Source organism: Nerophis ophidion, linkage group LG05, assembly GCF_033978795.1.
Source record: "Nerophis ophidion isolate RoL-2023_Sa linkage group LG05, RoL_Noph_v1.0, whole genome shotgun sequence".
NCBI lineage: Eukaryota > Metazoa > Chordata > Actinopteri > Syngnathiformes > Syngnathidae > Nerophis > Nerophis ophidion.
The window spans coordinates 42,386,347-42,411,668 of NC_084615.1; the positions used below are offsets into that span (position 1 = coordinate 42,386,347).

General features: G+C 40.2%; 2 protein-coding genes across 6 annotated transcripts in view; one reads left to right on the top strand and one right to left on the bottom strand.

The window, feature by feature from the left end:
* Positions 1 to 612: 612 nt before the first annotated feature.
* fkbp1b (FKBP prolyl isomerase 1B) lies at positions 613 to 25,148 on the bottom strand. Of its 2 annotated transcripts, XM_061900994.1 has the most exons (4): positions 24,956 to 25,140; positions 18,716 to 18,763; positions 2,023 to 2,135; positions 613 to 1,318 (listed from the first exon to the last, which is right to left on the bottom strand). In XM_061900994.1, the coding sequence occupies exons 1-4, from the start codon at positions 24,990 to 24,992 to the stop codon at positions 1,190 to 1,192; spliced, it is 327 nt and encodes a 108-aa protein (XP_061756978.1). In that variant the 5' UTR covers positions 24,993 to 25,140; the 3' UTR covers positions 613 to 1,189. The 2 variants fall into 2 exon arrangements, with proteins under 2 accessions (XP_061756978.1, XP_061756979.1); XM_061900995.1 differs by lacking the exon at positions 18,716 to 18,763 and having other exon boundaries at positions 24,956 to 25,148.
* The window catches only part of wdcp (WD repeat and coiled coil containing), a 30,363-nt gene continuing 18,407 nt past the window's right edge, over positions 13,367 to 25,322 (top strand). Inside the window, exon 1 of one of the 4 annotated variants that reach the window (XM_061900985.1) lies at positions 13,367 to 13,450. In XM_061900985.1, the coding sequence (XP_061756969.1) occupies positions 13,410 to 13,450 (41 nt within the window). In that variant the 5' untranslated portion in view covers positions 13,367 to 13,409. Of the gene's footprint in view, positions 13,451 to 13,587; positions 13,610 to 22,650; positions 22,812 to 25,142; positions 25,273 to 25,322 lie in introns of those variants that run through there. The other 3 variants (XM_061900993.1, XM_061900986.1, XM_061900989.1) reach the window with 3 other exon arrangements.

The window sequence follows — 25,322 nt, forward strand, 5'->3', positions numbered from 1 at the left end:
TCTACGTTCCCATCCTCACCTATGGTCATGAGCTTTGGGTCATGACCAAAAGGATAAGATCACGGGTACAAGCGGCCGAAATTAGTTTCCTCCGCCGGCTTGCAGGGCTCTCCCAAAAAGATAAGGTGAGAAGTTCTGCCATCCGGGAGGAGCTCAAAGTAAAGCCGCTGCTCCTCCACATCGAGAGGAGCCAGATGAGGTGGCTCGGGCGTCTGGTCAGGATGCCACCCAAAGGCCTCCTTTAGGGCACGGCCAACCGGTAGGAGGCCACAGGGAAGACCCAGGACACGTTGGGAAGACTATGTCTCCCGGCTGGCCTGGGAACGCCTCGGGATCCCCCGGGAAGAGCTAGATGAAGTGGCTGGGGAGAGGGAAGTCTGGGCTTCCCTGCTTAGGCTGCTGCCCCTGCGACCCAACCTCAGATAAGCGGAAGAAGATGGATGATTAAATAATGTTGAAAAAAAAACAACTTAAAAATGTGCACATTCACTGGTACAGTCAGTATAGTTAATTTGCAGTTATTATTCAAGAGTTGGTCAACAACAGGTATTATAGACGGTTTCTGTACACCATCATGCCGGGTCAACTGAAGAAAAAAAAACACACTTGAAGTACTGTAACTGCTTTTTAATGAGTGTTACAAATATATATTTAGCAGGTGCATTCAGCAGGACAAACCCTGATCATTAAAGTGGCGATGCAGACATATACTGTATGTATATATATATATATATATATATATATATATATATATATATATATATATATATATATATATATATATACATATACATACAGTATATATATATATATATATATATACATATATATATATATATATATATATATATATAGTAAAAATGCCCGGTCAGGATGCACAGCAGAAATATTGGGACTTTTCATGTGCTTTTGTTCTGTTGGTAACACTGTAAGGCAGTGTGTGCATGTTTTTTGATTGTAGTATACAGTAGTACACCTTTTCCTTTTCACTTTTGACAAAATCTACAGCTCTAAGCAACACCAAATAGCATGCCATGGTAAATATTGCTAAAAGATGGCCACCATGTATATGCTTTTAAATAAAAAACTGAAGAGGAGAGGGATGGCAGGGAGGAAGGAAGAGGAGGCAAGAGGAGGGTCCAAGCTCCCTCCAAGCCCCAAACTGTGAACTTGTTTAGCCGTCTTGCTTTTACTCCAGTTTGAGAAGTTCTACATCAAAAATGAGTGTGGCGTTGGGGGGGATGACCCCGGGGTGGCCCGTCGCGCCGTAGGCCATGTCTGGTGTGCACGTGAGCTTCACCCGCTGGCCCAGGCTCATCTAAAGGACAAAAAAAAGCATGGGGATAGTTTCAATTAGAAATGTTATTATAATATTTTTTATTGTTGTCACTGGGCAGTATACTGAAGATAAATACCAAACACATTAAACATGTGACAGCCATGCATTCTTTCTAACAGCCACTAGAGTGAGCTGGGCCACTAGTTATAGATGAAGTCAAGGGTTATTGAAGTCAATGGGATACTTTTAGTGCTCCAATTAGTGTATGCTAGTCTAAAAGGTGGTCTGCCTGCAGGTTATTTTCAGCGCAGTTTGTTTGTCTTTTATAATCCCTCTGCATACTGCAAAAGTAAAATACTTCATTTTTAAATTAGCCATATTAGTAGATATTACACTAATTTGCTTTGTCACCTATAAAAAAAAGTTAAAAAGTGTACAGTATACTTTGTTTTCATAGCAGAAAATGCATCATAGTGCCTGTCCCATTCCTTAAATTTTGCCCACGGTGAAAAAATAAACATTTTGAGTTAGCTGCTGAAAGGATGTGCCCAAAGGCAGGGCTTACTTTTGATGGACAAGTGGTAATTCACGCTTGCTTCTCCATTCAACATGTCAAACTTACATTGGTCATGTATAATAATGGATGTACATATTCCTTATATGAAACCTAAGCTGACTTTTGAGTCACAGGGGTAGGACAATTTAGTATTCTATTTAAGGGTGAAGAAGTTCGCCCTCTTTACCTGAGCCACACCTTCTTCCCAGCCTTTAATGACCTCGCTTCGTCCAATCTTGAACTTGAAGGGCTTGTTTCTGTCTCGGGACGAGTCAAACTTTTTCCCATTCTGCAGCATACCTGTATCGGAGACGACATCGTCACTGCACACGTTGCTTTGCAAGCATTCTAAGTTGTTATATGTTTGCCAATGAGGCCTTTTAAAACATTAACAAGACTTCTTATCAAGACCACGGGTCTGTTTCAATAATTCCGAATGCACAAAGGGAATGGGAAACAGGAAGCGCTGGCCTGATTCAGGAGATTCTTTTTAAAGTAAACTAGGCCATTGCTCGTCAGTATGGTGACCACAGGGAAGACAAGACAAGACAAGACGAGAGTATACATAGACATTCACGCATGAAATAAATGACTGTTTGTGCCATCAAACAGCACTAAAAGCACACTTTGGTCCTCTTCATTATTTTAAGCACAATCCCAATTTTGGTTGGCACGATTAAATGAAGGTAATCGTCGGCAATATTAACAAAGAGCAAGCTCTTCTGCATATCAAATCAAGCTCTTTCACCACTGCAGCGGCAGAGTAAAGCCCTGTGAAGCATGTAACTGCTCACGCCAGAGGCCATTGTGTATGAACACAAAACTTTATCAACATTAACATTATTAGTTTTATTAACATTATCATAATGTTTCCTTGTGGTCTACATAACATGTAATGGTGGTTCTCTGGTCAAGATTTTGCATAGATTATCTTTTACAGTCTGTTTTCGAGCCGCTTTGTGACCGTTTAGTCAGGATATGCCATTTTGTGGGCAGTCTTATTTACGAGCCTCCACTTCGACAGCGTCTTCTCACTGTCAGTCATGTTGTAGTTTTTAGCTCGTCCTTAGCGTGTCTACTGACAGATAAAAGTTAGAACTAGGGATGTAACGTTATAAAAATCTCACGGTATTAATATTATCAAAATTTTAACGCCGCAGTATGATATGTAGTCCCAAGAGAAATACTTTGTAAAATTGCCATGTGTGTAAAATGAAGTGGCATGAATGTTTAGGATAAACACACTTCCTGTAATTGAACACAAACGTATCAATAAATATAAAATCTTTTAAGTAATACAAAACAAGTATTTTTCAGTGCAAAGTATAGTGCAGGGGCATCCACTGCTTCAAACAAAAATATGAAAAAAAGTTACAGTTAAGTGTCCTTAAAGTGGGGCGGTATAGCTCGGTTGGTAGAACGGCCGTGCCAGCAACTTGAAGGTTCCAGGTTCGATCCCCGCTTCCACCATCCTAGTCACTGTCGTTGTGTCCTTGGGCAAGACACCTTACCCACCTGCTCCCAGTGCCACCCACACTGGTTTAAATGTAACTTAGATATTGGGTTTCACTATGTAAAAGCGCTTTGAGTCACCAGAGAAAAGCGTTATATAAATATAATTCACTAATTCACAATTCACTTTAAAGTGACGTGTAACAAATGTAAAATAATAATAGTTACTTTAGTGTCTTTCAACCTTTACTTTCTAAGACGCTGTGGACATTTTTTTCATAGGAAAGTGCTGTTTCTCAGAAAAGTAAATGTTTTGCTTCGCTGGCTTCAAATATATTTCTCGAGTGATGGTTTATCAAGTACTTTCTCATATTACTCGTATTCCCCGTGGTGTGCAGTTTCCACACTGTCACAGAGCGCTTTCTATGTGCTCGGTTCTGTGTCGGCTTGGGAAGGCACGAGACAAAAGTGGCACGCTTTCATATGGACTACGCAGACTTTATCACCTCCGCCAAAGAGGATGTGTTTTCGCCGGGGCTTGTTTGTCTATTTGTTAGCAACTTACTCAAAAAGGTATTGACAGATTTTGATAAAATGTTACAGAAAATGTCAGAAAAAAACAATTCTTCTTATCTACTAAAAATACACTTTTCACACATGCTTCCTCTTTTTTACCCCTTTACAGCGTACCACACACCTACTTGTCCCGCGATGCGCAGAGGATTTTGGGTGATGTGGTTTCTTTGTGACCAGCCAATACAAAAGCGCCAAAAAAACTACACCCACTAAATTTTTGTTTGATGCCATCACATGCCACAGCATTATTTTGAGGATTTTGAAACCGCAATACCGTGGTGTCTACAATATTGTTACATCCTGAGTTAGAAGTTTGAACTATACACTACTTTGTATTAGGAATGACAACAGTGGAGGATGCATATGCATATACGAGCCAGTCTGCCCCACAACAAGCTTGTTGACAACAGTGTCAGAATACAATGGTGGACTTGCGCAAAGCACTTCGGAACATTTTCTACCATATATGGAGATACCCTCTGACGTCTCACTTGGTAAAAACGTCACAATTTGGGCAAATTAGTTTAGCTTGGTATTTGTTTGAAGGGACAATGCACAGAAACATTAAGCTCAAAGACAGCTATGTTCTGTGCCAGATTATAGCTAAATAGCTCATTTCCATGTCCAGTCCCTGGCTTCCTAAATCAAAGGGATACAAAAACCATACAATACAATTATGAAAATAAAATCATACCATATATGTAATCAAATTAAGAAAAGTCATAAAATGCCCTTTCATTGACACATACTTAATATACAATACAACCACATCACATTTACATCATCACACAAAGACAATACATGCTCTTGTTCACATCTGTCATCATTTGTAAAAACAACCATGAATTTAACAGACACACCTCACAGCTTACAACAAAAAGGCAGTCATGGATAAATATAATACACATTAAGTTGATCTGTCAACCATACTGCCCATCTTAGTGACCGTGTGAGCAGCTTTGATTGCTCCAAAGCCACTTTTTAACTTCAATTGTGAATGAAGAGTATTCTGTTCGACTTTTCAAGTTTGTTGTGAGGTCGTTCAATTCCTTTATGGCTTTATATGAAAAGGCTGGTGGTGCAAAATATGTTTTACATCCAAGTACGCTACACTGCCCCCTGGTGGAGGCTGGTGTGCTTCTAGTTGTCCCAGCAGATGTAAACTGGACAAAGTGCTTAAGTGGCGCTGGTGCAGTGTTATTTAGGATTTGACGGGCCATTCGTATTGATGCTAATCTTTGAATGTTAGCTACGTTTAACAATCTATATTTTTGGAGAACTATACAGTGATGGTGGTGTTGTTTTCGGTCAAGGATTTTGAGGGATTGTTTGTGCAAAGATTCTAATGGCCTCAGTGTCATTTTGCTAGCCTGCGACCAACATGTTATACAATAATAAAAACGAGACATAAGCATTGCATTAAAATAAGTTTGAGCTGCCTTCAGTGTTAATGAATTCCTGATACATTTGAAAATTTTTATGTTGTATTTAAGACTCTGGCATATCTATTTGATATGTTTTTTTTAAAGCCAAGTGTTGGGTCTAAAATGACACCCAGGTAACGATATTCACTAACATTTTGTATTATTTCCTTATTAACCGTTTTATTTTGGAAAGGCTCGTCTGGAGGAAGTATGAAGGGAACGCCAAATTGTTTTATAAATATCTCCGCAATGCCTCCATGGTTTGATTTAATATTTTCAGGACTTTTGCAGATCCCAAATACATGAAAATTGGTATCGGTAGGTGAGAAAAGTTGGTTTTCCAAAATAGGTCCCCTTTAACAAACTTTTCCCAGGGTTGCTGCAGCTCATCGCTTCGTTTCACATCCGTGGAATCTCGGCATACATTTAAAAACTGCATTGCTGTTAGTAAATGACAACAGGTGTGGATAACATTGGAGACAGACACGTTTGTCCCACTCAAAAAGTATATAGCGGCAAAAAAAACTATTTGATTTTGCTTTCATTTTGAAAGCGCAACACAGCAATGAGTAACTGGTTTCCCCTTCACTCATCTGCTCTGACTGAAAGTGTTAAAGACAGGAGGAAACATGCAGCAGGCGATCTGTTTACGATGTGTATGGAACAACTTGCCATTTGTTTTTTATTGTTTAATTGCTAATTTTGTGAGTGTTCCCAATAACATCAACACTTGCTAACATGTTTTGTCATCTTATTGAATTGAATTTGAGAAATACCAAGATCAAAAATTGGTGGTCAGAAAGGAGCTTAGAAAGGCTGACATGTGTATCCCAACACCCTATGTGTTGATCTCTGTGAGCAGAACCTGGCTGACATGACAACGGTATTTTCCCGACAGTGTTTTACATCAATTTCATTCAGATGAAACCAACATTAGCTACGTCAGTACAATTCAATGTTAATGTTATGTTGACAGCACATTTCTGATCGTTGCTGGAGTTGTAGCCGGCTGTACTTGACCAAAGATCGTATATTGTGAAAGGATGATCTACCGCATGAAGATGTACAAGCACTGTACAGTACAGCGCACACAATGTCCTACGCAAAGTACATTTGCAGTCAGTCATATTATCTTCTTTTTGTCACTTAAAAAAAATACGGAGGACATGACTTCAGTGTCCTCAAGTAACGGCCATGGTGACAGCACGCTAAATTGTCAATAAGGCACCAAGCTTTTCTGTTAGATGTATGATGTATCACTCCTATTCATTTTTGTTGGCCAAACTGTTGCACTCATCCACATGGTGTTGTTGGAGAAGAACGTAGCCTGTTTAGTAGACTTCATCTTCATTGGCCAAACTACTTTGTATTTTACATTGCTATTAAAAAGTAAACACCATGTTTACAATATCCTGCCCTAATACCCTACTGTGCAATACTACCCTTCGAGTGCAATACGTCCGACACTGATTGTTATTTATTACTTCGGTACCCTTGTCTTGTTCTGTATATTGTACAGTATTTTGTATTTCTACAGTGTTTTGTATATTGTACAGGATTGCTTGTTATTTTTATTGGATAGTAGTCTGTTTATTTCAATTGTTAGTTCAATTGTGTTATTTATTTTACCCCATATTTGTTCCCACAACCGCACCTTAAATTGGAGTATTTAATCTCGTTGTATGCAAATATAATGATAATAAAGTCTATTCTATTCTATTCTATTATGTGTGGGGGGGTTTTCATGTCAAAATATTTATTTCTTTAAAAAAAAAAAAAACACTTTATGTGATATAGCGTTGTGTAATGTTTTGCCGGTGTGGAGTTAATTCCTATATGACACTTCTGCTCAAACTCTTTATGGATCTGTGTGGTTACTAATACAGTATGTGGACCCCCAATGTTAAACTCACTCTTACGCCCTTGGACGCTTGCACAACACACTACTATGCTTGTGTCCCTGGAGTCGCACAGGCAGGACTTATAGCTAACCATCGTGCTAAATAGAGTCTGGAGACACTATTCAATCGAGTAGTAACATTTCTTGCCGGTGTTCTGGCGAGATGTGCTCCCCATTGGAATTCATGCACCCCCTGCATCTCCCCATGCGTATGAATCCAGGGAATGCTCTTTCACATGAGTTCAATCGCTACACTGAATAACGCTATATTTTTATATTTTGTCTTTTATCATACATGTTTCACATTGCAAACGATAAAATGTATGATTAGGTCAAGCGAGGGTGTCCAATTGATGACATGCGGGACACCCAAGAAACGTGGTTGTTTTTTATGGCGCCGAAAAAAAGGATTAAACATAGAAAAATAGACCAAAAAGCAACATGAAATGGAAAAAGCTGAAACGTTGATACTAGAAATTAACAAAAATACAGATAATTGTATTTGAATATATGGATCATATTTATTTGGCCTTTTTATAGACAAGTGATTCTGAAATTTTTTTTTGACCAAGCACCACCTCAGAAAACACTCAGCTCGCCAAGTGCCATCATAATAACCAACATTAAACTACAGTAGCGTAGTAGGCATACATATTCATTAAAAATTAGTTGAAAGTTTTATTTAACAAGTATATTCAATATTTTTGGCAAATGTAACTTTACACACAGTTAAAACAGTAACCTTGTGTTTGAATATAGGAAAATACAACACTGAATTTAATCAACTAATTCTTTGACATACTACTAGATGGAGCCACCGTACCACAGTTTGAGAATCAATGAATTAGACCAGGGGTCGGGAGCCTTTTTGGCTGAGAGAGCCAAGAAGCCAAATATTTTAAAATGTATTTTCGTAAGAGCCATATATTTTTTTTTTAACACTGAACACAACTAAACGCCTGCATTTTTAAGTAAGACCAACATTTATAATAGGTCTCTTATTTTTTGTAATAACATTGTTATTCTGAAGCAAACTGTGGAGGGGGCGTGGCCTGCGGGCCTGCAGCAAAGCGGGTTGTTGCCAGGACCGGCCTCGAAATCAGCGACAGATGCGTAGATGGCCCACTTGGCCTTTGTTATCTAATCACCTGTGGCTGTGTTATAAGCAGCAACCAGGAGAAGATACCAGAGAGCGAAAAAGGACGAAAGAGAAAAAGACAATTGCTGGAAGCAACTGAGAGACTTATTGAAAAAAATATATATATATTGTAACCCTGAAACAGGCTCTCATATCAATGCTTGGTGGTCTGAAGAACTTCCAGGAGGGCATGCCCCACCCTAACCAATAATAAATAACTTATTACCATTAACGCAACTACTTGAACAGGTGCGGTATAAAAAAGGATGGATGGACTAAAAATGCTTGAGAATGTTTTATATTTTGAAAATTATTTTTAACACTGTGATTACAAGTGGAATTATTCATTACTTATCGTGTCAAGCAATGTCAGCTCAGATTGACCAGAGAGCCGGATGTAGTCACCAAAAGAGCCACATCTGGCTCGCGAGCCATAGGTTCCCTACCCCTGGATTACACTATTTCATTACAAATTACATGATGGCGTTGTGTTGTAATTGAGTGATTTGTATACGCAGACATTTTTTTTTCCACATTTTTTGTTCTTTATTTCCAAATGCATCATGGTTAATCATGCAAAATCAACAAAATTACATTATCCCCAACCCCTCTCACCACCACCCTTCCAAATAGACACCGTAAACATCATTTATTGGCCAATAGTCAGCTTTTTCCTGTTCAAATCAGTTTCCCTTGGTTCCTTTCTTGTCTTTGGTTTCTTCTGACAGTGTAAAATGTTAGCGTCTGATACTGCATCCCTACTCTCCGGCTGTTATATTGCTTCATAAGAGCCCTTTAATTTATGTCCGTGTGTTCACTTAGGAAGCGTGAACAGTTGGCAACCAAAGACCTTAATGTCGGTGCTCTGCTCGTCTTTCGCCCGTACTTACTGCCTCTCTGCTTTCAACCGCCCGTCTAAACATAGCTGGTCTGCCATTTTCCAAGTATTAGAGAAGCCCCAAATCTCAGCGGACCAGGTTCCAAATGAGGAGTCGTCGAGTGCAAACGCAGAGAGGAGCACCTGCTATGGCGCATCCTGGCGACCAAAAACAAAAGACAGAGGGACTTTGTCAATGATCATATTCATTGACCCTTAAAAGGGACTTATTATAAAAAAAAAAACTTTTCTTACCTAGGTAAAAAAAAATTTGTACCAGGGATCTGCATCATCATCAAAATTTGAAATCAAACCATGGAGGCATGGCGGAGATATTTATAAAAGAATCTTGCCTTCCTTCATACTTCCTCCAACCAAACCATTCATACTTCCTCCAACCAAGCCATTTAGAATTTCAAAGCTTCATTTGGGACGTCAGCTGATATGTCCATTTATGGTAAAGATTTACCCGAAGAGGTCTGCCCAATTCTGTCATTGTAGTCTGACATTGGAGTCCATAAGTTCTTTCTTTTTCTCTGTCCTCGTCTTGTGGGGCAGACAGGCTTGTCCATGCACATGCATCCTCCGCTGTTGCCATTTCTAATACAAAGTAGTGTTTAGTTGTAACTTACAGCGGTCAGTAGACTCTATATCAAGGGTCGGCAACCTTTACCACTCAAAGAGCCATTTTGACCCGTTACACAAAATAAAGAAGACAATGGGAGCCACAAAACTCTTTTTAAATTTAAAATTAAATAACACAGCATAAAGAGTTGTTTTTTTTTTGCTTTGTGCCATGTGTATACCAGGGGTCTTAGACACGCGGCCCGCACCTTGATAAGAAAATTTAATGTTAGTGCGGCCCGCAACTATTATATGAATGCCTTTTATATGAATGCTGCTTGACAGCATTACACTTGTCAACCCTCCCAAATTTTTCGTGAGGATCCCGAATTCTCAAAGTAACTATTCTCGCAATTATCTTGCCAGCCAAGTAACATGTTACATCTGGCTACCGCAGATACTCGACTGCAAGGCATAGTTGTTCAACAGCCATACAGGTTACACTGAAGGTTGTGATATAAACAACTTTAACACTCTTACTAATATGCACCACACTGTGAACCCACACCAAACAACAATGACAAACACATTTCGGGAGAACATCCTCACAGTAACACAACATAAACAGAACAATCCCATGCAACCCTGACTCTTCCTGGCTATATTATACATCACACTAGCACCAAACCCCACCCCCGTAAGAGTAAGTATGCCTTGCAATCTCGTACGTGTGATGATAGAAGTAGCGAAATGCATGCGTCCGGCCGGCACGCAGATAGCATGGTGTAAAAGTGGGCGTGATGACATGTCGCAGAAGATGTTAAAAGTAAAGCCATCACGGCACGCTCTCAATATTTTTGTCCGGGTGAAAATCTGAGACTATTAGCCCCGGGTGATGTCCGGGAGAGGCACCAAAATCCGGAAACCCCCCGAAAGAATCGGGGGGGTCGGCGATTATGCAGTTGAGCCACATCAGAGTGGCCAAAGAGCCGCATGTGGCCCCGGAGCCACGGGTTGCCGACTCCTGCTCTATATGGAAGCGCTATAAACTATAACATGGCTGGCAGGAAGAAGACACAGTCGAAGTGGAGGCACGTACATAAGACCTCCCATAAAGAGACGGTCAGAAAGTGGCTTGAAGACGGTCTGTAAAACAATCTATGCACAATTTTTACCAAATAACCAACATAACATGTTATGTAGACCACAAGGAAGTGTTTTAAATGTTGAAAACAATTAAAATATGACCCTTTTAAGACTCCAAAATGCTTCTTGCAAGGAATAACTATTTTAATGCACATTGGAAGACATTTAAAGTGTCTAATTTAGTTGGAATTGCCATGGCAACACACATCCATCCATCCATTTTCTACCGCTTATTCCCTTTCGGGGTCGCGGGGGGCGCTGGCGCCTATCTCAGCTACAATCGGGCGGAAGGCAGGGTACACCCTGGACAAGTCGCCACCTCGTCGCAGGGCCAACATATATAGACAGACAACATTCACACTCACATTCACATACTAGGGCCAATTTAGTGTTGCCAATCAACCTATCCCCAGGTGCATGTCTTTGGAAGTGGGAGGAAGCCGGAGTACCCGGAGGGAAGCCACGCATTCACGGGTAGAACATGCAAACCCCACACAGAAAGATCCCGAGCCTGGGATTGAACCCAAGACTGCAGGACCTTTGTATTGTGAGGCAGACGCACTAACCCCTCTTCCACCGTGAAGCCCGGCAACACACATAAAACAATTTATTCCCATCTGTTCTAATGCTTCCTACACAAAATCCAAGCCAAAGAATGGTAATAAATGTCTCATTTTGATGCATGTGCGAGCAAAAAAAAATAAATTCCTGGAGTTGTACATTTCTAAAATGGTCGCATGTTTTTGATAATCTATTAATCTTAACAAAAATAATGGCAAAAGAATAGGGATAAGTGTTAGTATCTATGTTGTTTTTTTCTTACAAACTCATGTTTATAGAGAGCTGGGACTGGCATTATGATTGACAGCTGCATGTTGTAGCTGAGATAGGCGCCAGCGCCCCCCGCGACCCCAAAGGGAATAAGCGGTAGAAAATGGATGGATGGATGGATGTTGACAAACCACTTCATTATGAACACTTGCATAATACAACGAGAGCTGTATCATACTAAGAGGTGTTTTTGTTTTCTCACTACAACCACAGCAATACTCGTATTATTATATAGATGCCATTCATGCAGGTGTTGTATTACATCTCATTAGATCTTTATTGCTGCTGTTATCACCCAGGGTCCATGAGTGAGGTGAGGCTTGTGGTGGTGGACCCTGACACCACCCTTCTAACATTCTTAAGAGAATGTACTGTGATTGCGTCGGCACAAAAAAAAGCATTAGCGCACAGAGGCGGGGTTATTTTTACTCCGCTATATCCTGTCTCGCCCCGTCTGGAAAAGCTGCCAGCACAACTCTACCCTCCTCCCCGCCTCCCCTGCTGTGTTTCAGACTATATGTCTGAGCGTGTACTGCCCTGAGTAGGTCTTAAAAGAATGCAGTTTCAAGCGGCTGCTGGCAGACGTTGACATGAGGACAACTCTCAGCCCACGCCAATTATGTCATTATTGATTTGTTTAGGTCAGGGATCGGGAACCTTTTTGGCTGAGAGAGCCAAAAAGCCAAATATTTTAAAAATATATTTCCGTAAGAGCCATATAATATTTTTTTTTTAACACTGAACACAACTAAACACGTGCATTTTTAAGTAAGACCAACATTTCTAGAGTATAATAGGTCTCTTATTCTTTGTAATAACATTGTTATTCTGAAGCTAAGTGAGGAGGGGGCGTGGCCTGCGGGCCTGCAGCGACAGGTGCGTAGATGGCCCACCTGGGCCTTGTTATCTAATCACCTGTCGCTCTGTTATAAGCAGCAGCCAGGAGGAGAGACTGGGTTAGGGCTGGAAATACTATTGCTGGAAAGCAACTGAGAGACTTATTGAAAAATAAAACAATATTGTAACCCTGAAACAGGCTCTCATGTCGGTGCTTGGGGGTCTGAATAACCCCCAGGAGGGCAAGCCCCACACTAACCAATAATAAATAAATAACTTCTTACCATTAACGCAACTTCGTGAACAGGTGCAGTAGAAAACGGATGGATGGGTTAAAAATGCATGAGAATGTTTTATATTTTGAACTTTATTTTTAACACTGTGATTACAAGTGGAATTATTCATTAATTATCGTGTTAAGCAACATCAGCTCAGATTTATCAGAGAGCCAGATGCAGTCATCAAAAGAGCCACATCTGGCTCTAGAGCCTTAGGTTCCCTACCCCTGGTTTAGGTCATTGATAGCATGTTTGGTTGAACTACTGTATATGGCAATTTGCACTATAATGGTATTGTTGAAGCCAAATGTCCTTATTTGTTTATATTGTTTTTATTTTATTTTTCTCTAATTAATTGCTGGCCTCAGCTCATGTTCGGTTTCCTTTTCAGCGGATTGCTCCGCCCACTTCCTGTTGAGAACCAGGAAGTGTTGACAGGGGTGGAACTGTTGCTATGGTGTGGTTACCATGGTAGCCGATTTAAATTGGGTCCAGGTGTGAGCACGGGTAGGGCAATTGGAAGACGAACAGTCTTCGTGCCGTGTTGTGTCATGTCGTGCCGTGACAATGCTGTAACAATGTGCCAGCCCAGGTCAGCATACTTTCTGTTATACAACCGACATTTGATTTATTTTCGATAGCTTGGAATAAACGGATTGTTATATCCAAATACATTTCTACAGTACGGGACATGCTGTCATTTGCAAGTGTCAAACTGGTCACCACAGTCACCCTCAGTATCAGCCCAGAGGTAAGGGCTATACAGGTAGAACTAAAATATCATTCTACAAGCAGCTTTCCCTTTTCTTGGGGGACTTTCTACAAGATTTAAGAGTGTCTGCGGGGACTTTTGTCCAATGTTGGATCTGAGAGTGCACACAAGTGTCCTAAATGTATTGCTTTAGGGTTACTTGTCACCTCATTCTCATTTTGGAAAGGCACCTCCAGTCTATTCCTGTATTTTGAGCTCTAACATGGTCAAGGAATGACGTCCACATTTAGGTATGACATCATACACGCAGCTCAAACGTTTTATATGAATTGCTGGACCTACTGATCGTTGAGAAGAGCAATACAGTATGTGCTTTCATGATAGTTTCCAAAAGTGTCCAATAAAACAAGATCACGTAGCTAGATTTTTTTTAAACAAAAAAGACAATGCCGGGCAGTGGTCTCAAACTTGCTGTCCGCGGGCTATTTATGGTACGCAGGCCCATATTTTGTGGCCCTTTACTGAACTTCATAGTACAGTGTAATGGTGGGCCGAAGAACACTAACTACAACAACGGTGCAGTCACATAAATTGCAACAAAAAAACACACAATAGGCAACACAAAGAACATATTTCTGTAAGCAAGTTGAAGTGTCTCTAACCATCGCTTGGCAAAGTCAAAAGTTCCCAAAATACTGTTTTTACATTTAATTTTACATTTATAATGACGCCTAAGGCAAACTATAACTTACGGTCCCCAGACTCTACCAACAGCAACCGAGAGCAGATCTGGGCAAATTACAGACGTTTATATTTTTCAATCCGGCCCACCAGGCGTTACCAAATAATTTTTTTAGACCTTTAACATCGAAACTGTAGCTGCTAATATGATGTGCAGTGCTGAAAATAGTCTTGAACTAGCCCGGCCTGGAACTTGCGGTTGAGGCATGTGGAAGGGGCGTTGTCCACATGTCCCCTGTGGGCAGGGCATTGGCAGGAGCCTGTTGTGAAGCAACGACAGGTGAGGAGATTTCTCAGCTGGAACGAGTTATCAAATTACCTGTCTGTTTATTAGCAGCGTCTGAGACCATGAGGGGGAGGGGAGTGAGCGCTGACGAGGAAGACAAGCCAGATGGAGCACGAGAAAGACATTTGCACGAAAGAGCAAAGAAATAAAAGACTTGTAACACCTGACAGCTGGGGTCTGCACCCTTGATTTAGGCCGGCTAAGAGAAGTCTTCCACAATGATATACATCTCGACAAGAAAGAGTGAGAAGAGCCTGTAATGTAATGCCCGCAGCTAAAAGCAACTGCGTGAGAACGTATACTCGAATATCACGATATAGTCATTTTCTATGTCGCACAGAGACAAACCCGCGATATATCGAGTAAATCGATATATCGTCCAGCCCTAATACCAGGCCGTGAGTATTGTGTTTATTACACACCAGCTGTTTCATTGCAAAATGCATCTTAGTTTTAGTTTTCATTACAATATTTGAGGTGGTTGAAATCACCAGGTAAAATCACTAATGCTAATCCATACAATGTAAATTGCATATCCATTGTAAATTAGCATAAAGCTAAAACATTTTGAGAAAAGTCTTCCTTTTTAAAGCTTTTTGTTGTATCTTATTTTGCTGGCATGTAAAAATTGTCTGTTATGCATATGCCTGTTTGCCCGCCAAGTGCTTGAGCCGGTGCCAAATCTTCAAACAAAAATGATGTCACGGGCAAAAAAAGGTATAGAAAATATGGCATGATTTTACGTGAATCGCTACCTGGTAGTACTAATAGAAATTGGTATCCACCCCTATTTGAAACAGCTTTCAGTTTGATGCAGAAAGCTACTGCACACTTCTATCACCAACCACAAGGTCATTTCTATTCAACTAAATCATTTTGAGGGCTATATTTCCAAAGAGCTAAGGACCGGGGGGCTGGACTTTTTGCTTCACTATTATTCTTATTGTGTATATCCCTGAGAACCTGCTGTTTTTAATGATCACCTGCAAAAAAGTTACTCAAAGGTAATATATATAACGGTGCGCTCGTGTTTTTAGGAATCTGATAAAAAAAATACTAATCCATTCCAAGTATTTTTAACTTGCTGGGGTTCTGGTGTTACTCTCGAGGCGCAACTTGAACAGCCCTGGTCAATGCAGTACCTCGCTGAGAGTGTACACTTAAATGCAATTGGTGTGGGTGTACCTAATGTTTGGTGCAGTAAGTGCACAGGAGTTAAATTAATAATGAAATATAGAAAACAAAAAAGATTAGCAGGCGCCTGATAACGCTTACTAATTATGTCAGCCTGCCAGTAGTATGAGGCCTCGTGTGCGGTTACCATATTTGGGAAACTCCCACCTGAGTCAAAGCTAGGTCAGTGGCATGGTTGTTGTGAGTGTACGTGTGTGTGCGTGTATGTGTGCGTGTATGTGTGGTAAAGGATCGAAAAAGCAGAGTATATTGGGTTAAAAGCTGTGGGACATTTACATAAAATGTTGCAATATAAAAACCCCAAACAAACTGCCCTCATTATCTTTTCTGGTATTTGACCAACAGGAAGACTCGGAGCGCCTTTAGGTCCCAGATCAAGAGCTCACCGCTATCATCAGATTTCCTCTTCAAGGGCTCTTGCTGTAATCTTGGGTCTTATAAAACCATTGTGTCCGAGAGTGGGCATTGAAGCCCCAACACAAACTACAAAAACACCATGTAAACAAGTTTAAATGATTGTGGCAGTAATGTCTTGAGCAGTGATTCTCAAACTGTGGTACTTGTGCCACATGTGGTACGCAGGAGCCATCTAGTGGTACGCCAAATAAGCACTTAATTAAATTTTCAAACACAGTGTTACTGCTCCAACTGTGTGTAATATTACAGTGGCCAAAAATATCAAATATACTTGTTAAATAAAACCTCTGCCTTGTTTTTAAGGCTACTGTATTTTATTGGTGGTCAATATGGTGGTATTTGGAAAGCCACGTGTTTTCTGAGGTGGTATTTGATGAAAAAAGTTTCAGAACCACTGGTCTACTGCATAAAACACTCTTTTGTAACAACAAAATCTACCAAACTAACACATTTTATTTCCTTAAATAATGGCTCTGCCAACTAATCATCAGTCAGCTACAGAAGTAAGAACTTAAATTTTGGTCATTATGTTGTTCTTCAGCAAATATGACCTCATATGATGTTGCTCTTAAAATGTGCAGCGCCTCCAAATTTTTATTTGTAATTGTCTGAGTTCACGGCAGCTTTTTTCAAAAGTTGCTATGTTTTGAGGCTTTTTTTTTTTCAATTACATTCAATCAACATGTGATTTTATGGATATTGTACTAATGTTTGAAGTGTTCCTTGCAACCTTAATCTCGAAAAGCACAGGATTGCAACAAAAATTGGAAAAGAAACACTGCATTGAAGTTTTACTCTTTTTATACCACGCATTTTGGATGGCTATCAAAAGCGCCTTATTTCCGTGAAACTTCCCAAGGGACATGTAACCAAATATTAACATTGCTATACGTGTACTTTTAACCCAGCAGATTTGGTGACATTTTCAGTAGACCCATATTAAATTCATAAAACAACCAAACTTCATGAATGTTTTTTGTGACCAACCAGTATGTGCTCCAATCACTCTATCCCAAAAAAATAAGAGTGGTAGAAATTATTGGAAACTCAAGACAGCCATGACATTATGTACTTTACAAGTGTACAACTTTTGACCACGACTGTACATTGGTGCAAAATATCTGGCACCTTTTGAAATATCCTGTACCCTAGGTTGGAAGCGTTTAGCATGTGACAGCTACCTAAACTTCATATATAGGTCTTGCTTGACAAAATCAATTCTGTAATCCATTGGATCCAATCCAATCCACTTTATTTATATAGCACATTTAAACAACAATAACGTTTCCAAAGTGCTGCACAGCCATGTTAAAAACAATATTAAAAAAAACAATATTATGCTCCACCAATTACTGAATAAAAACAAAAAATAAATAAATATAAAACAAATATAAAAAAAAAACAATATAAAAACAAATATGATTAAAAACAATTTTAAAGGGTAAAATCAAAGTAACAAAACGAACACATCCGATAAACAAATTATACATCAGCATGTTTTTACAGCTGTGCGGCAAGTACACATTTTAATGGACCCAAGTTTGCAACAATGTGAGAGCACATTTGTGTTATTATTAATAGCTGTCATTATTTTTACATATGTATGACAGTTAAAATGTTTCGCAGAACATGGCCCGTCAATTAGCTTGACATAGAAACATAGTATTTATATTCCCAATATTCCCTGTGGCAGAAATATGTCGAACATTTACAAATCTGATGCTGATCAGCCTTTAGGAACCTATTGTAGTCACCTTTAGTGGATCTCCACGAACTTTCACAAATTCTTACGATATAAAATGTAGAGGACTGAACCAAATAATACAGCATGGTAGGATAAAAAGCACATTCCACATCCACAAATCCTTTGGCCAAAGTTGAACATTCATGGCACTCATTTCCCCTTACAGACTGAACAACACGTTGATCGCTCTTTAGGGTTTTTGAGCTGCAGCGATTTAAAGGGTCAAAAGCATTTACAGCGTAAAGAGTGATAGAATGTGGAGGACGTGATTAAAGCACACTGATAAAGACATAAAAATGGAAGCACATCGTGGTGTGGATACTGCACCGTGTTATTTTGAGCAAGACAACAATTGGTCTGGGCCTCGTCAGCGTCTCAGCATACAGTCAATAAGGCGACACTTGTTTACGACAAAGCCTGCGGCAAAAAGCGTGACGTGAGCTTTTATAGCGCCGTCATAAACCTGCTGATCCTCAGACACGCTGATGATACCACTGACTTTTTTTGTTTGCTTTCTGTCTGACCTACTTGTCTGGATGTAACCACCCAGAGGCACACTCTCACCCAAATGTCTTTCTCCAACGTCTGAGCGTTACAATCACACACCGACCAAAGACTGAAAGAACGGACAACGTACGACAAGGCGCAGGCATGCGACCAGTACATATATATAAACATTATACATACAAACATAAATAAACATATTTGCACGTCTCAAACGAGGACACATGGAAGGCCTGTAGAGTAAGACAGAAAAACTCACCTATGTAATGAACAACACAGGTCTGACCCTTCTTTGGAAATGTGCTTCCTGTGGGAAACAAATACTTACATTATTATTTGTCATCACAAAGTACAAGAAACATCCATCCATTTTCTACCGCTTATTCCCTTTTGGGGTCGCTGGCGCCTATCTCAGCTACAATCGGGCGGAAGGCGGGGTACACCCTGGACAAGTCGCCACCTCATTATAATACAAAATACAAGAAATAAGTAAATATCCATCCATCCATCCATTTTCTACTGCTTATTCCCTTTTTTGGGGTCGCGGGGGGCGCTGGCGCCTATCTCAGCTACAATCGGGCGGAAGGCGGGTTACACCCTGGACAAGTCGCCACCTCATCAGAGGGCCAACAAAGATAGACAGACAACATTCACACACTAGAGCCAATTTAGTGTTGCTAATCAACCTATCCCCAGGTGCATGTCTTTGGAAGTGGGAGGAAGCCGGAGTACCCGGAGGGAACCCACACATTCAGAGGGAGAACATGCAAACTCCATAAAGAAAGATCCCGAGCCTGGGATTGAACCCAGGACTAAAAGGACCTTCGTATTGTGAGGCAGATGCACTAAACCCTCTACCACCGTGACGCCAATAAGTAAATAGAAAAACAAATATGCATCCATCCATTTCCTACCGCTTATTCCCTTTCGGGGTCGCGGGGGGCGCTGGCGCCTATCTCAGCTACAATCGGGCGGAAGGCGGGGTACACCCTGGACAAGTCATTATTGTATAATTTTATCATATTATTAGATTTTTCACACGTACATCAAAAACAATAATGTCCTGTAATTATGATGCCCTCACATTTCTAGAAGAACATGTGATTAGTTAATAGCCCATCAGATTGCTCTGACGTGATCACCATGCTCCTTACAGACACTCGGGGCATATCCATCCATTCATTTTCTACCGCTTGTCCCTTTTGGTGTCGCGGGGGGTGCTGGAGCCTATCTCAGCTGCACATAGGCGGAAGGCGGGGTACACCCCGGACAAGTCGCCACCTCATCACAGGGCCGACACAGATAGACAACATTACACTCACATTCACACTCTAGGGTCAATTTAGTGTTGCCAATCATGTTCGGGTTAATATGATAAGTTGTGATGTATACGTCAAAGTGAAACAATCTTCAATTGTGTTTTCATTTTTATTGCCATTATTTTTAACATTTTGGATAAGGGGAATACTCCTTAGCGCTATAGTTTCTCTGTGACTGGAAAGCTATTTGAGTGTTCATAAAGACTTCTAGAAAAGCGTGCAAGCCCTATCGATGATATATAAAAAATGTGGAAGATTAATTTTACATATAAATACACACACACACATCCATCCATCCATTTTCTACCGCTTATTCCCTTTCGGGGTCGCGGGGGGCGCTGGCGCCTATCTCAGCTACAATCGGGCGGAAGGCGGGGTACACCCTGGACAAGTCGCCACCTCATCGCAGGGCCAACACAGATAGACAGACAACATTCACACTCACATTCACACACTAGGGCCAATTTAGTGTTGCCAATCAACCTATCCCCAGGTGCATGTCTTTGGAAGTGGGAGGAAGCCGGAGTACCCGGAGGGAACCCACGCATTCACGGGGAGAACATGCAAACTTCACACAGAAAGTTCCCGAGCCTGGATTTGAACCCAGGACTGCAGGAACTTCGTATTGTGAGGCAGACGCACTAACCCCTCACCCACCGTGAAGCCCCACACACACACACACACACACACACATATAAATACATACACATTTACTGTACATATATACATATACATACACACACACACATATATACAAACCCCGTTTCCATATGAGATGGGAAATTGTGTTAGATGTAAATATAAACGGAATACAATGATTTGCAAATCATTTTCAACCCATATTCAGTTGAATATGCTACAACGAACATATTTGATGTTCAAACTGATAAACTTTTTTTTTTGCAAATAATCATTAACTTTAGAATTAGATGCCAGCAACACATGTCAAAGAAGTTGGAAAATGTGGCAATAAATACTGATAAAGTTGAGGAATGCTCATCAAACACTTATATGGAACATCCAACAGGTGTGCAGGCTAATTGGGAACAGTTGGGTGCCATGATTGGGTATAAAAGCAGCTTCCATGAAATGCTAAGTAATTCACAAACAAGGATGGGGTGAGCGTCACCACTTTGTAAGCAAATTGTCGAACAGTTTTAGAACAACATTTCTCAACGAGCTATTGCAAGGAATTTAGGGATTTTACCATCTACGGTCCGTAAAATCATCAAAAAGTTCAGAGAATCTGGAGAAATCACTGCACATAAGCGATGATATTACAGTCTTTTGATCCCTTAGGCGGTACTGCATCAAAAACCGACATCAGTTTGTAAAGGATATCACCACATGGGCTCAGGAACACTTCATAAAACCACTGTCAGTAACTGCAGTTGGTCACTACATCTATAAGTGCAAGTTAAAGCTCTACTATGCAAAGCCAAACCCATTTATCAACAATATCCTGAAACGCCACCAGCTTGGCGAGCTCACCTAAGACGGACTGATGCAAAGTGGAAAGGTGTTCTGTGGTCTGACGAGTCCACATTTCAAATTATATTTGGAAACAGAGGACGTGGAGTCCTCCAGAACAAAGAGGAAAATAACCATTCAGATTGTTATAGGCACAAAGTTCAAAAGCCAGCATCTGTGATGGTATGGGGGTGTATTAGAGCCCAAGGCATGGGTAACTTACACATCTGTGAAGGCACCATTAATGCTGAAAGGTCCATACAGGTTTTGGAGCAACATACTCTATATTGTTATCCAAGCAACGTTATCATGGATGCCCCTGCTTATTTCAGCAAGACAATTGTTGCAACAGCGTGGCTTCGTAAAAAAAAAGAGCGGGTACTTTCCTGGCCCGCCTGCAGTCCAGACCTGTCTCCCATCGAAAATGTGTGGCGCATTATGAGGCGTAAAATACGTCAGCGGAGACCCCGGACTGTTGAACGACTGAAGCACTACATAAAACAAGAATGGGAAAGAATTCCACTTTCAAAGCTTCAACAATTAGTTTCCTCATTTCCCAAACGTTGATTGAGTGTTGTTAAAAGAAAAAATGATGTAACACAGTGGTGAACATGCCCTTTCCCAACTACTTTGGCACGTGTTGCAGCCATGAAATTCTAAGTTATTATCCATCCATCCATCCATCTTCTTCCGCTTATCCGAGGTCGGGTCGCGGGGGCAACAGCCGAAGCAGGGAAACCCAAACTTCCCTCTCCCCAGCCACTTCGTCTAGCTCTTCCCGGGGGATCCCGAGGCGTTCCCAGGCCAGCCGGGAGACATAGTCTTCCCAACGTGTCCTGGGTCTTCCCCGTGGCCTCCTACCGGTTGGACGTGCCCTAAACACCTCCCTAGGGAGGCGTTTGGGTGGCATCCTGACCAGATGCCCAAAAGTTAATTATTATTTGCAAAAAAAAAATAAAGTTTATGAGTTTGAACATCAAATATCTTGTCTTTGTTGTGCACTCAATTGAATATGGGTTGAAAAGGATTTGCAAATCATTGTATTGCATTTATATTTACATCTAACACAATTTCCCAACTCATATGGAAACGGGGTTTGTATATATAAATATAAACAAATATGCATATACATATTCTAAACAGAAATATAAACGCAACACTTTTGTTTTTGCACCCATTTTTCGTGAGTTGAACTCAAATATATTTTACTATATACACAAAAGACCTATTCCTCTCAAATATTGTCACAAATCGATCTTAATCTGTGTTAGTAAGCATTTCTTTTTTGCCAAGATAATCCAACCCACCCAGGTGCGGCATATCAAGATGCTGATTAAACAGCATTTATATTGCACAGGTGTGCCTTAGACTGCCCACAATAAAAGGTGCTCTGAAATGTGGGGAGCGAGGGGGTAATCTGGTAAGACCACCATTTGCCTCACGCAGTGCAACACATCTCCTTTGCACATAGTTGGTCAAGTTGTTGATTGTGGCCTGTGGACTGTTGGTCCACTCCTATTCAATGACTGTGTGAAGTTGCTGGATATTGGCAGGAATGGAAGTCCAGTGAGTATACTGGCCATGCAAGAACTGGGATGTTTTAAGCTTCAAATAATTGTGTACAGATCCTTGCAACACGAGGCTGTGCATAGGGCTTGGCGATATATCGATATATTCGATATATCGATATATTTGATATATCGCGGGTTTGTCTCTGTGCGATATAGAAAATTACTATATCGTAGGGCTGGGCGATATGGCCTTTTTTTTATATCGCGATATACGATATATATCTCGGTATTTTGCCTTAGCCTTGAATGAACACTTGATGCATTGAATCACAGCAGTATGATGATTCTATGTGTCTACATTAAAACATTGTTGCTCATGCTGCATTAATATATGCTCATTTTAAACTTTCATGCACAGAAGGTAATCACAACTAAGTCAATTTACCAAAACAAAGTAATTTTCTATATCGCAGAGAGACAAACTTGCGATATATCGCGTGTATCGATATATCGCCCCGCCTTACTATATCGTGATATTTAAGTATACATTCTGACGCAGTTTGTTTTAGCTAAGGGCATTACACTTCATGCGTTCCTCACTCTTTCTTGTGTCTCCTTATCACTTACGGAGCGCACCATTTTACACACATCAGGTGTGCAACGCCACACGCTCCCGCGGAGCAGACAGGTAGCGACATAGTAACATTAGCTGTTATCCTAACGGGGAGGTGCGAATGATAATACGGGAGAGAAAAGGTGCGAATCTGGTAACAAATGGAGGAAGAATTAATTACCAAAAAAAAAGCACGGGATCCATCGTCTGGAGGTGGTTTAGCTTCAAGCAGGAATATGTTCAGCATTTATGCAGCAAAAGCGTTGCTACAAAATGTAGCAGCACTGCTAATGTAGCTTCATTTGAAAAGTCACCAGCTGGAGAATGAGGAGTGCTTGAAACTCTGCATGTCAACATCTCCGTTCGGTGCCACACCAACAAAATGCCGAAGCAACTATTTCCATATCAACACCGTATGGGAAAAAAAAAGTCAACAACATAAGGAGATAACGTTCGCAGGAACCTATAAAGCAGCTCATTTTTATTTGACAGTTATTGAAATATCTTGTGTGACATCATGCAATAAAGTGCACTTTATTGTTCTTCGGATGCAACTCAGTATTCTTCTTCCTCCAAACACGAGTTGAGTTTATACTAAAAAGTTATATTTTGGTTTCATCCGACCACATGACATTCTCCCAATCCTCTGCTGTATCATCCATGTATCCATTTTGGTATAAACTCAACTTGTCGTGTTTAGAGGAAGAAGAATACTGAGTTGCATCCCAAGAACACCTCACCTACTGTGAAGCATGGGGGTGGAAACATCATGCTTTGGGGCTGTTTTTCTGCTAAGGGGACTGGACGATTGATCCATGTTAAGGAAAGAATGAATGGGAGCATGTATTGTGAGATTTTAAGCCAAAACCTCCTTCCATCAGTGAGAGCTTTGAATGGTTGAGCAAATACTTATTTTCCACCATAATTTACAAATAAATTCTTTAAAATTCCTACAATGTGAATTCCTGTCTCTCACAGTTGAAGTGTACCTATGATGAAAATTACAGACCTTTGTCATCATTTTAAGTGGGAGAACTTGCACAATCGGCGACTGACTAAATACTTTTTTGCCCCACTGTATGTATGTATATATATATATATATATATATATATATATATATATATATATATATATATACATATATATATATATATACATATATATATATATATACATATATATATATATATATAATATACTTAAAATCATGACAGAGGTCTGTAATTTTCATATATATATATATATATATATATATATGTGTGTGTGGATATGTATATATGTATGTGTATATATATTTTTATACATATGATATATATGTATATGCATGTATATACATATGTATAGATGCATACGCATATGCATATATATACATATATGCATATTATATACATATATACACACATATATACATAAAAATATATATATACATACATATATATGTATATGCATATATTAATACACATATAAATATATATATATATATAAACATACATATATACATATATAATACACATATATACATATACATAAACATTTTATATATACATAACATAGTAGTTTTGCAGAAGCAAAGTAGTCAGCTCACCATCACCAGGAGATATTGTTTCTACTTCCACACCCATGTTCTCGATGCTTCTTGCAGTCCTAGCCGTGGAACATAAAGCCTTCCCTGGCGTGTATTCGCTCGGTGTCCGCCGCAGGACAGCATATGCAGTCACGCGACCGCCGTCAGCCTGAAGCCTGAGCTCGTTTTGTGGACTCCCACTGCTCGTAGTAATAGTAGTAGGTTGCTGTTGCTGCTGCTACGTCACAAGATAGCGCCACTCTGTGGCTGTGTGGAGTACTGAATGCTTGCTGTGGTTGTTTCGTCGACTCAAATTTAATCAACTTGCATAAACAAACGTAAGCTCATGTTCGTTTATTTTGGTGTGGGATTGATTTGCAAGTAAACA

Bases quoted from the DNA above. Each gene is read 5' to 3' on its own strand.
- fkbp1b (XM_061900994.1), bottom strand. From the start codon at position 24,992: ATGGGTGTGGAAGTAGAAACAATATCTCCTGGTGATG. The intron at 2,136-18,715 runs GTGAGTTTTTCT...TCTCCGATACAG, and splicing joins CTGTGTTGTTCATTACATAG to GTATGCTGCAGAATGGGAAA. The intron at 1,319-2,022 runs GTAAAGAGGGCG...TTTGTCCTTTAG, and splicing joins GGGAAGAAGGTGTGGCTCAG to ATGAGCCTGGGCCAGCGGGT.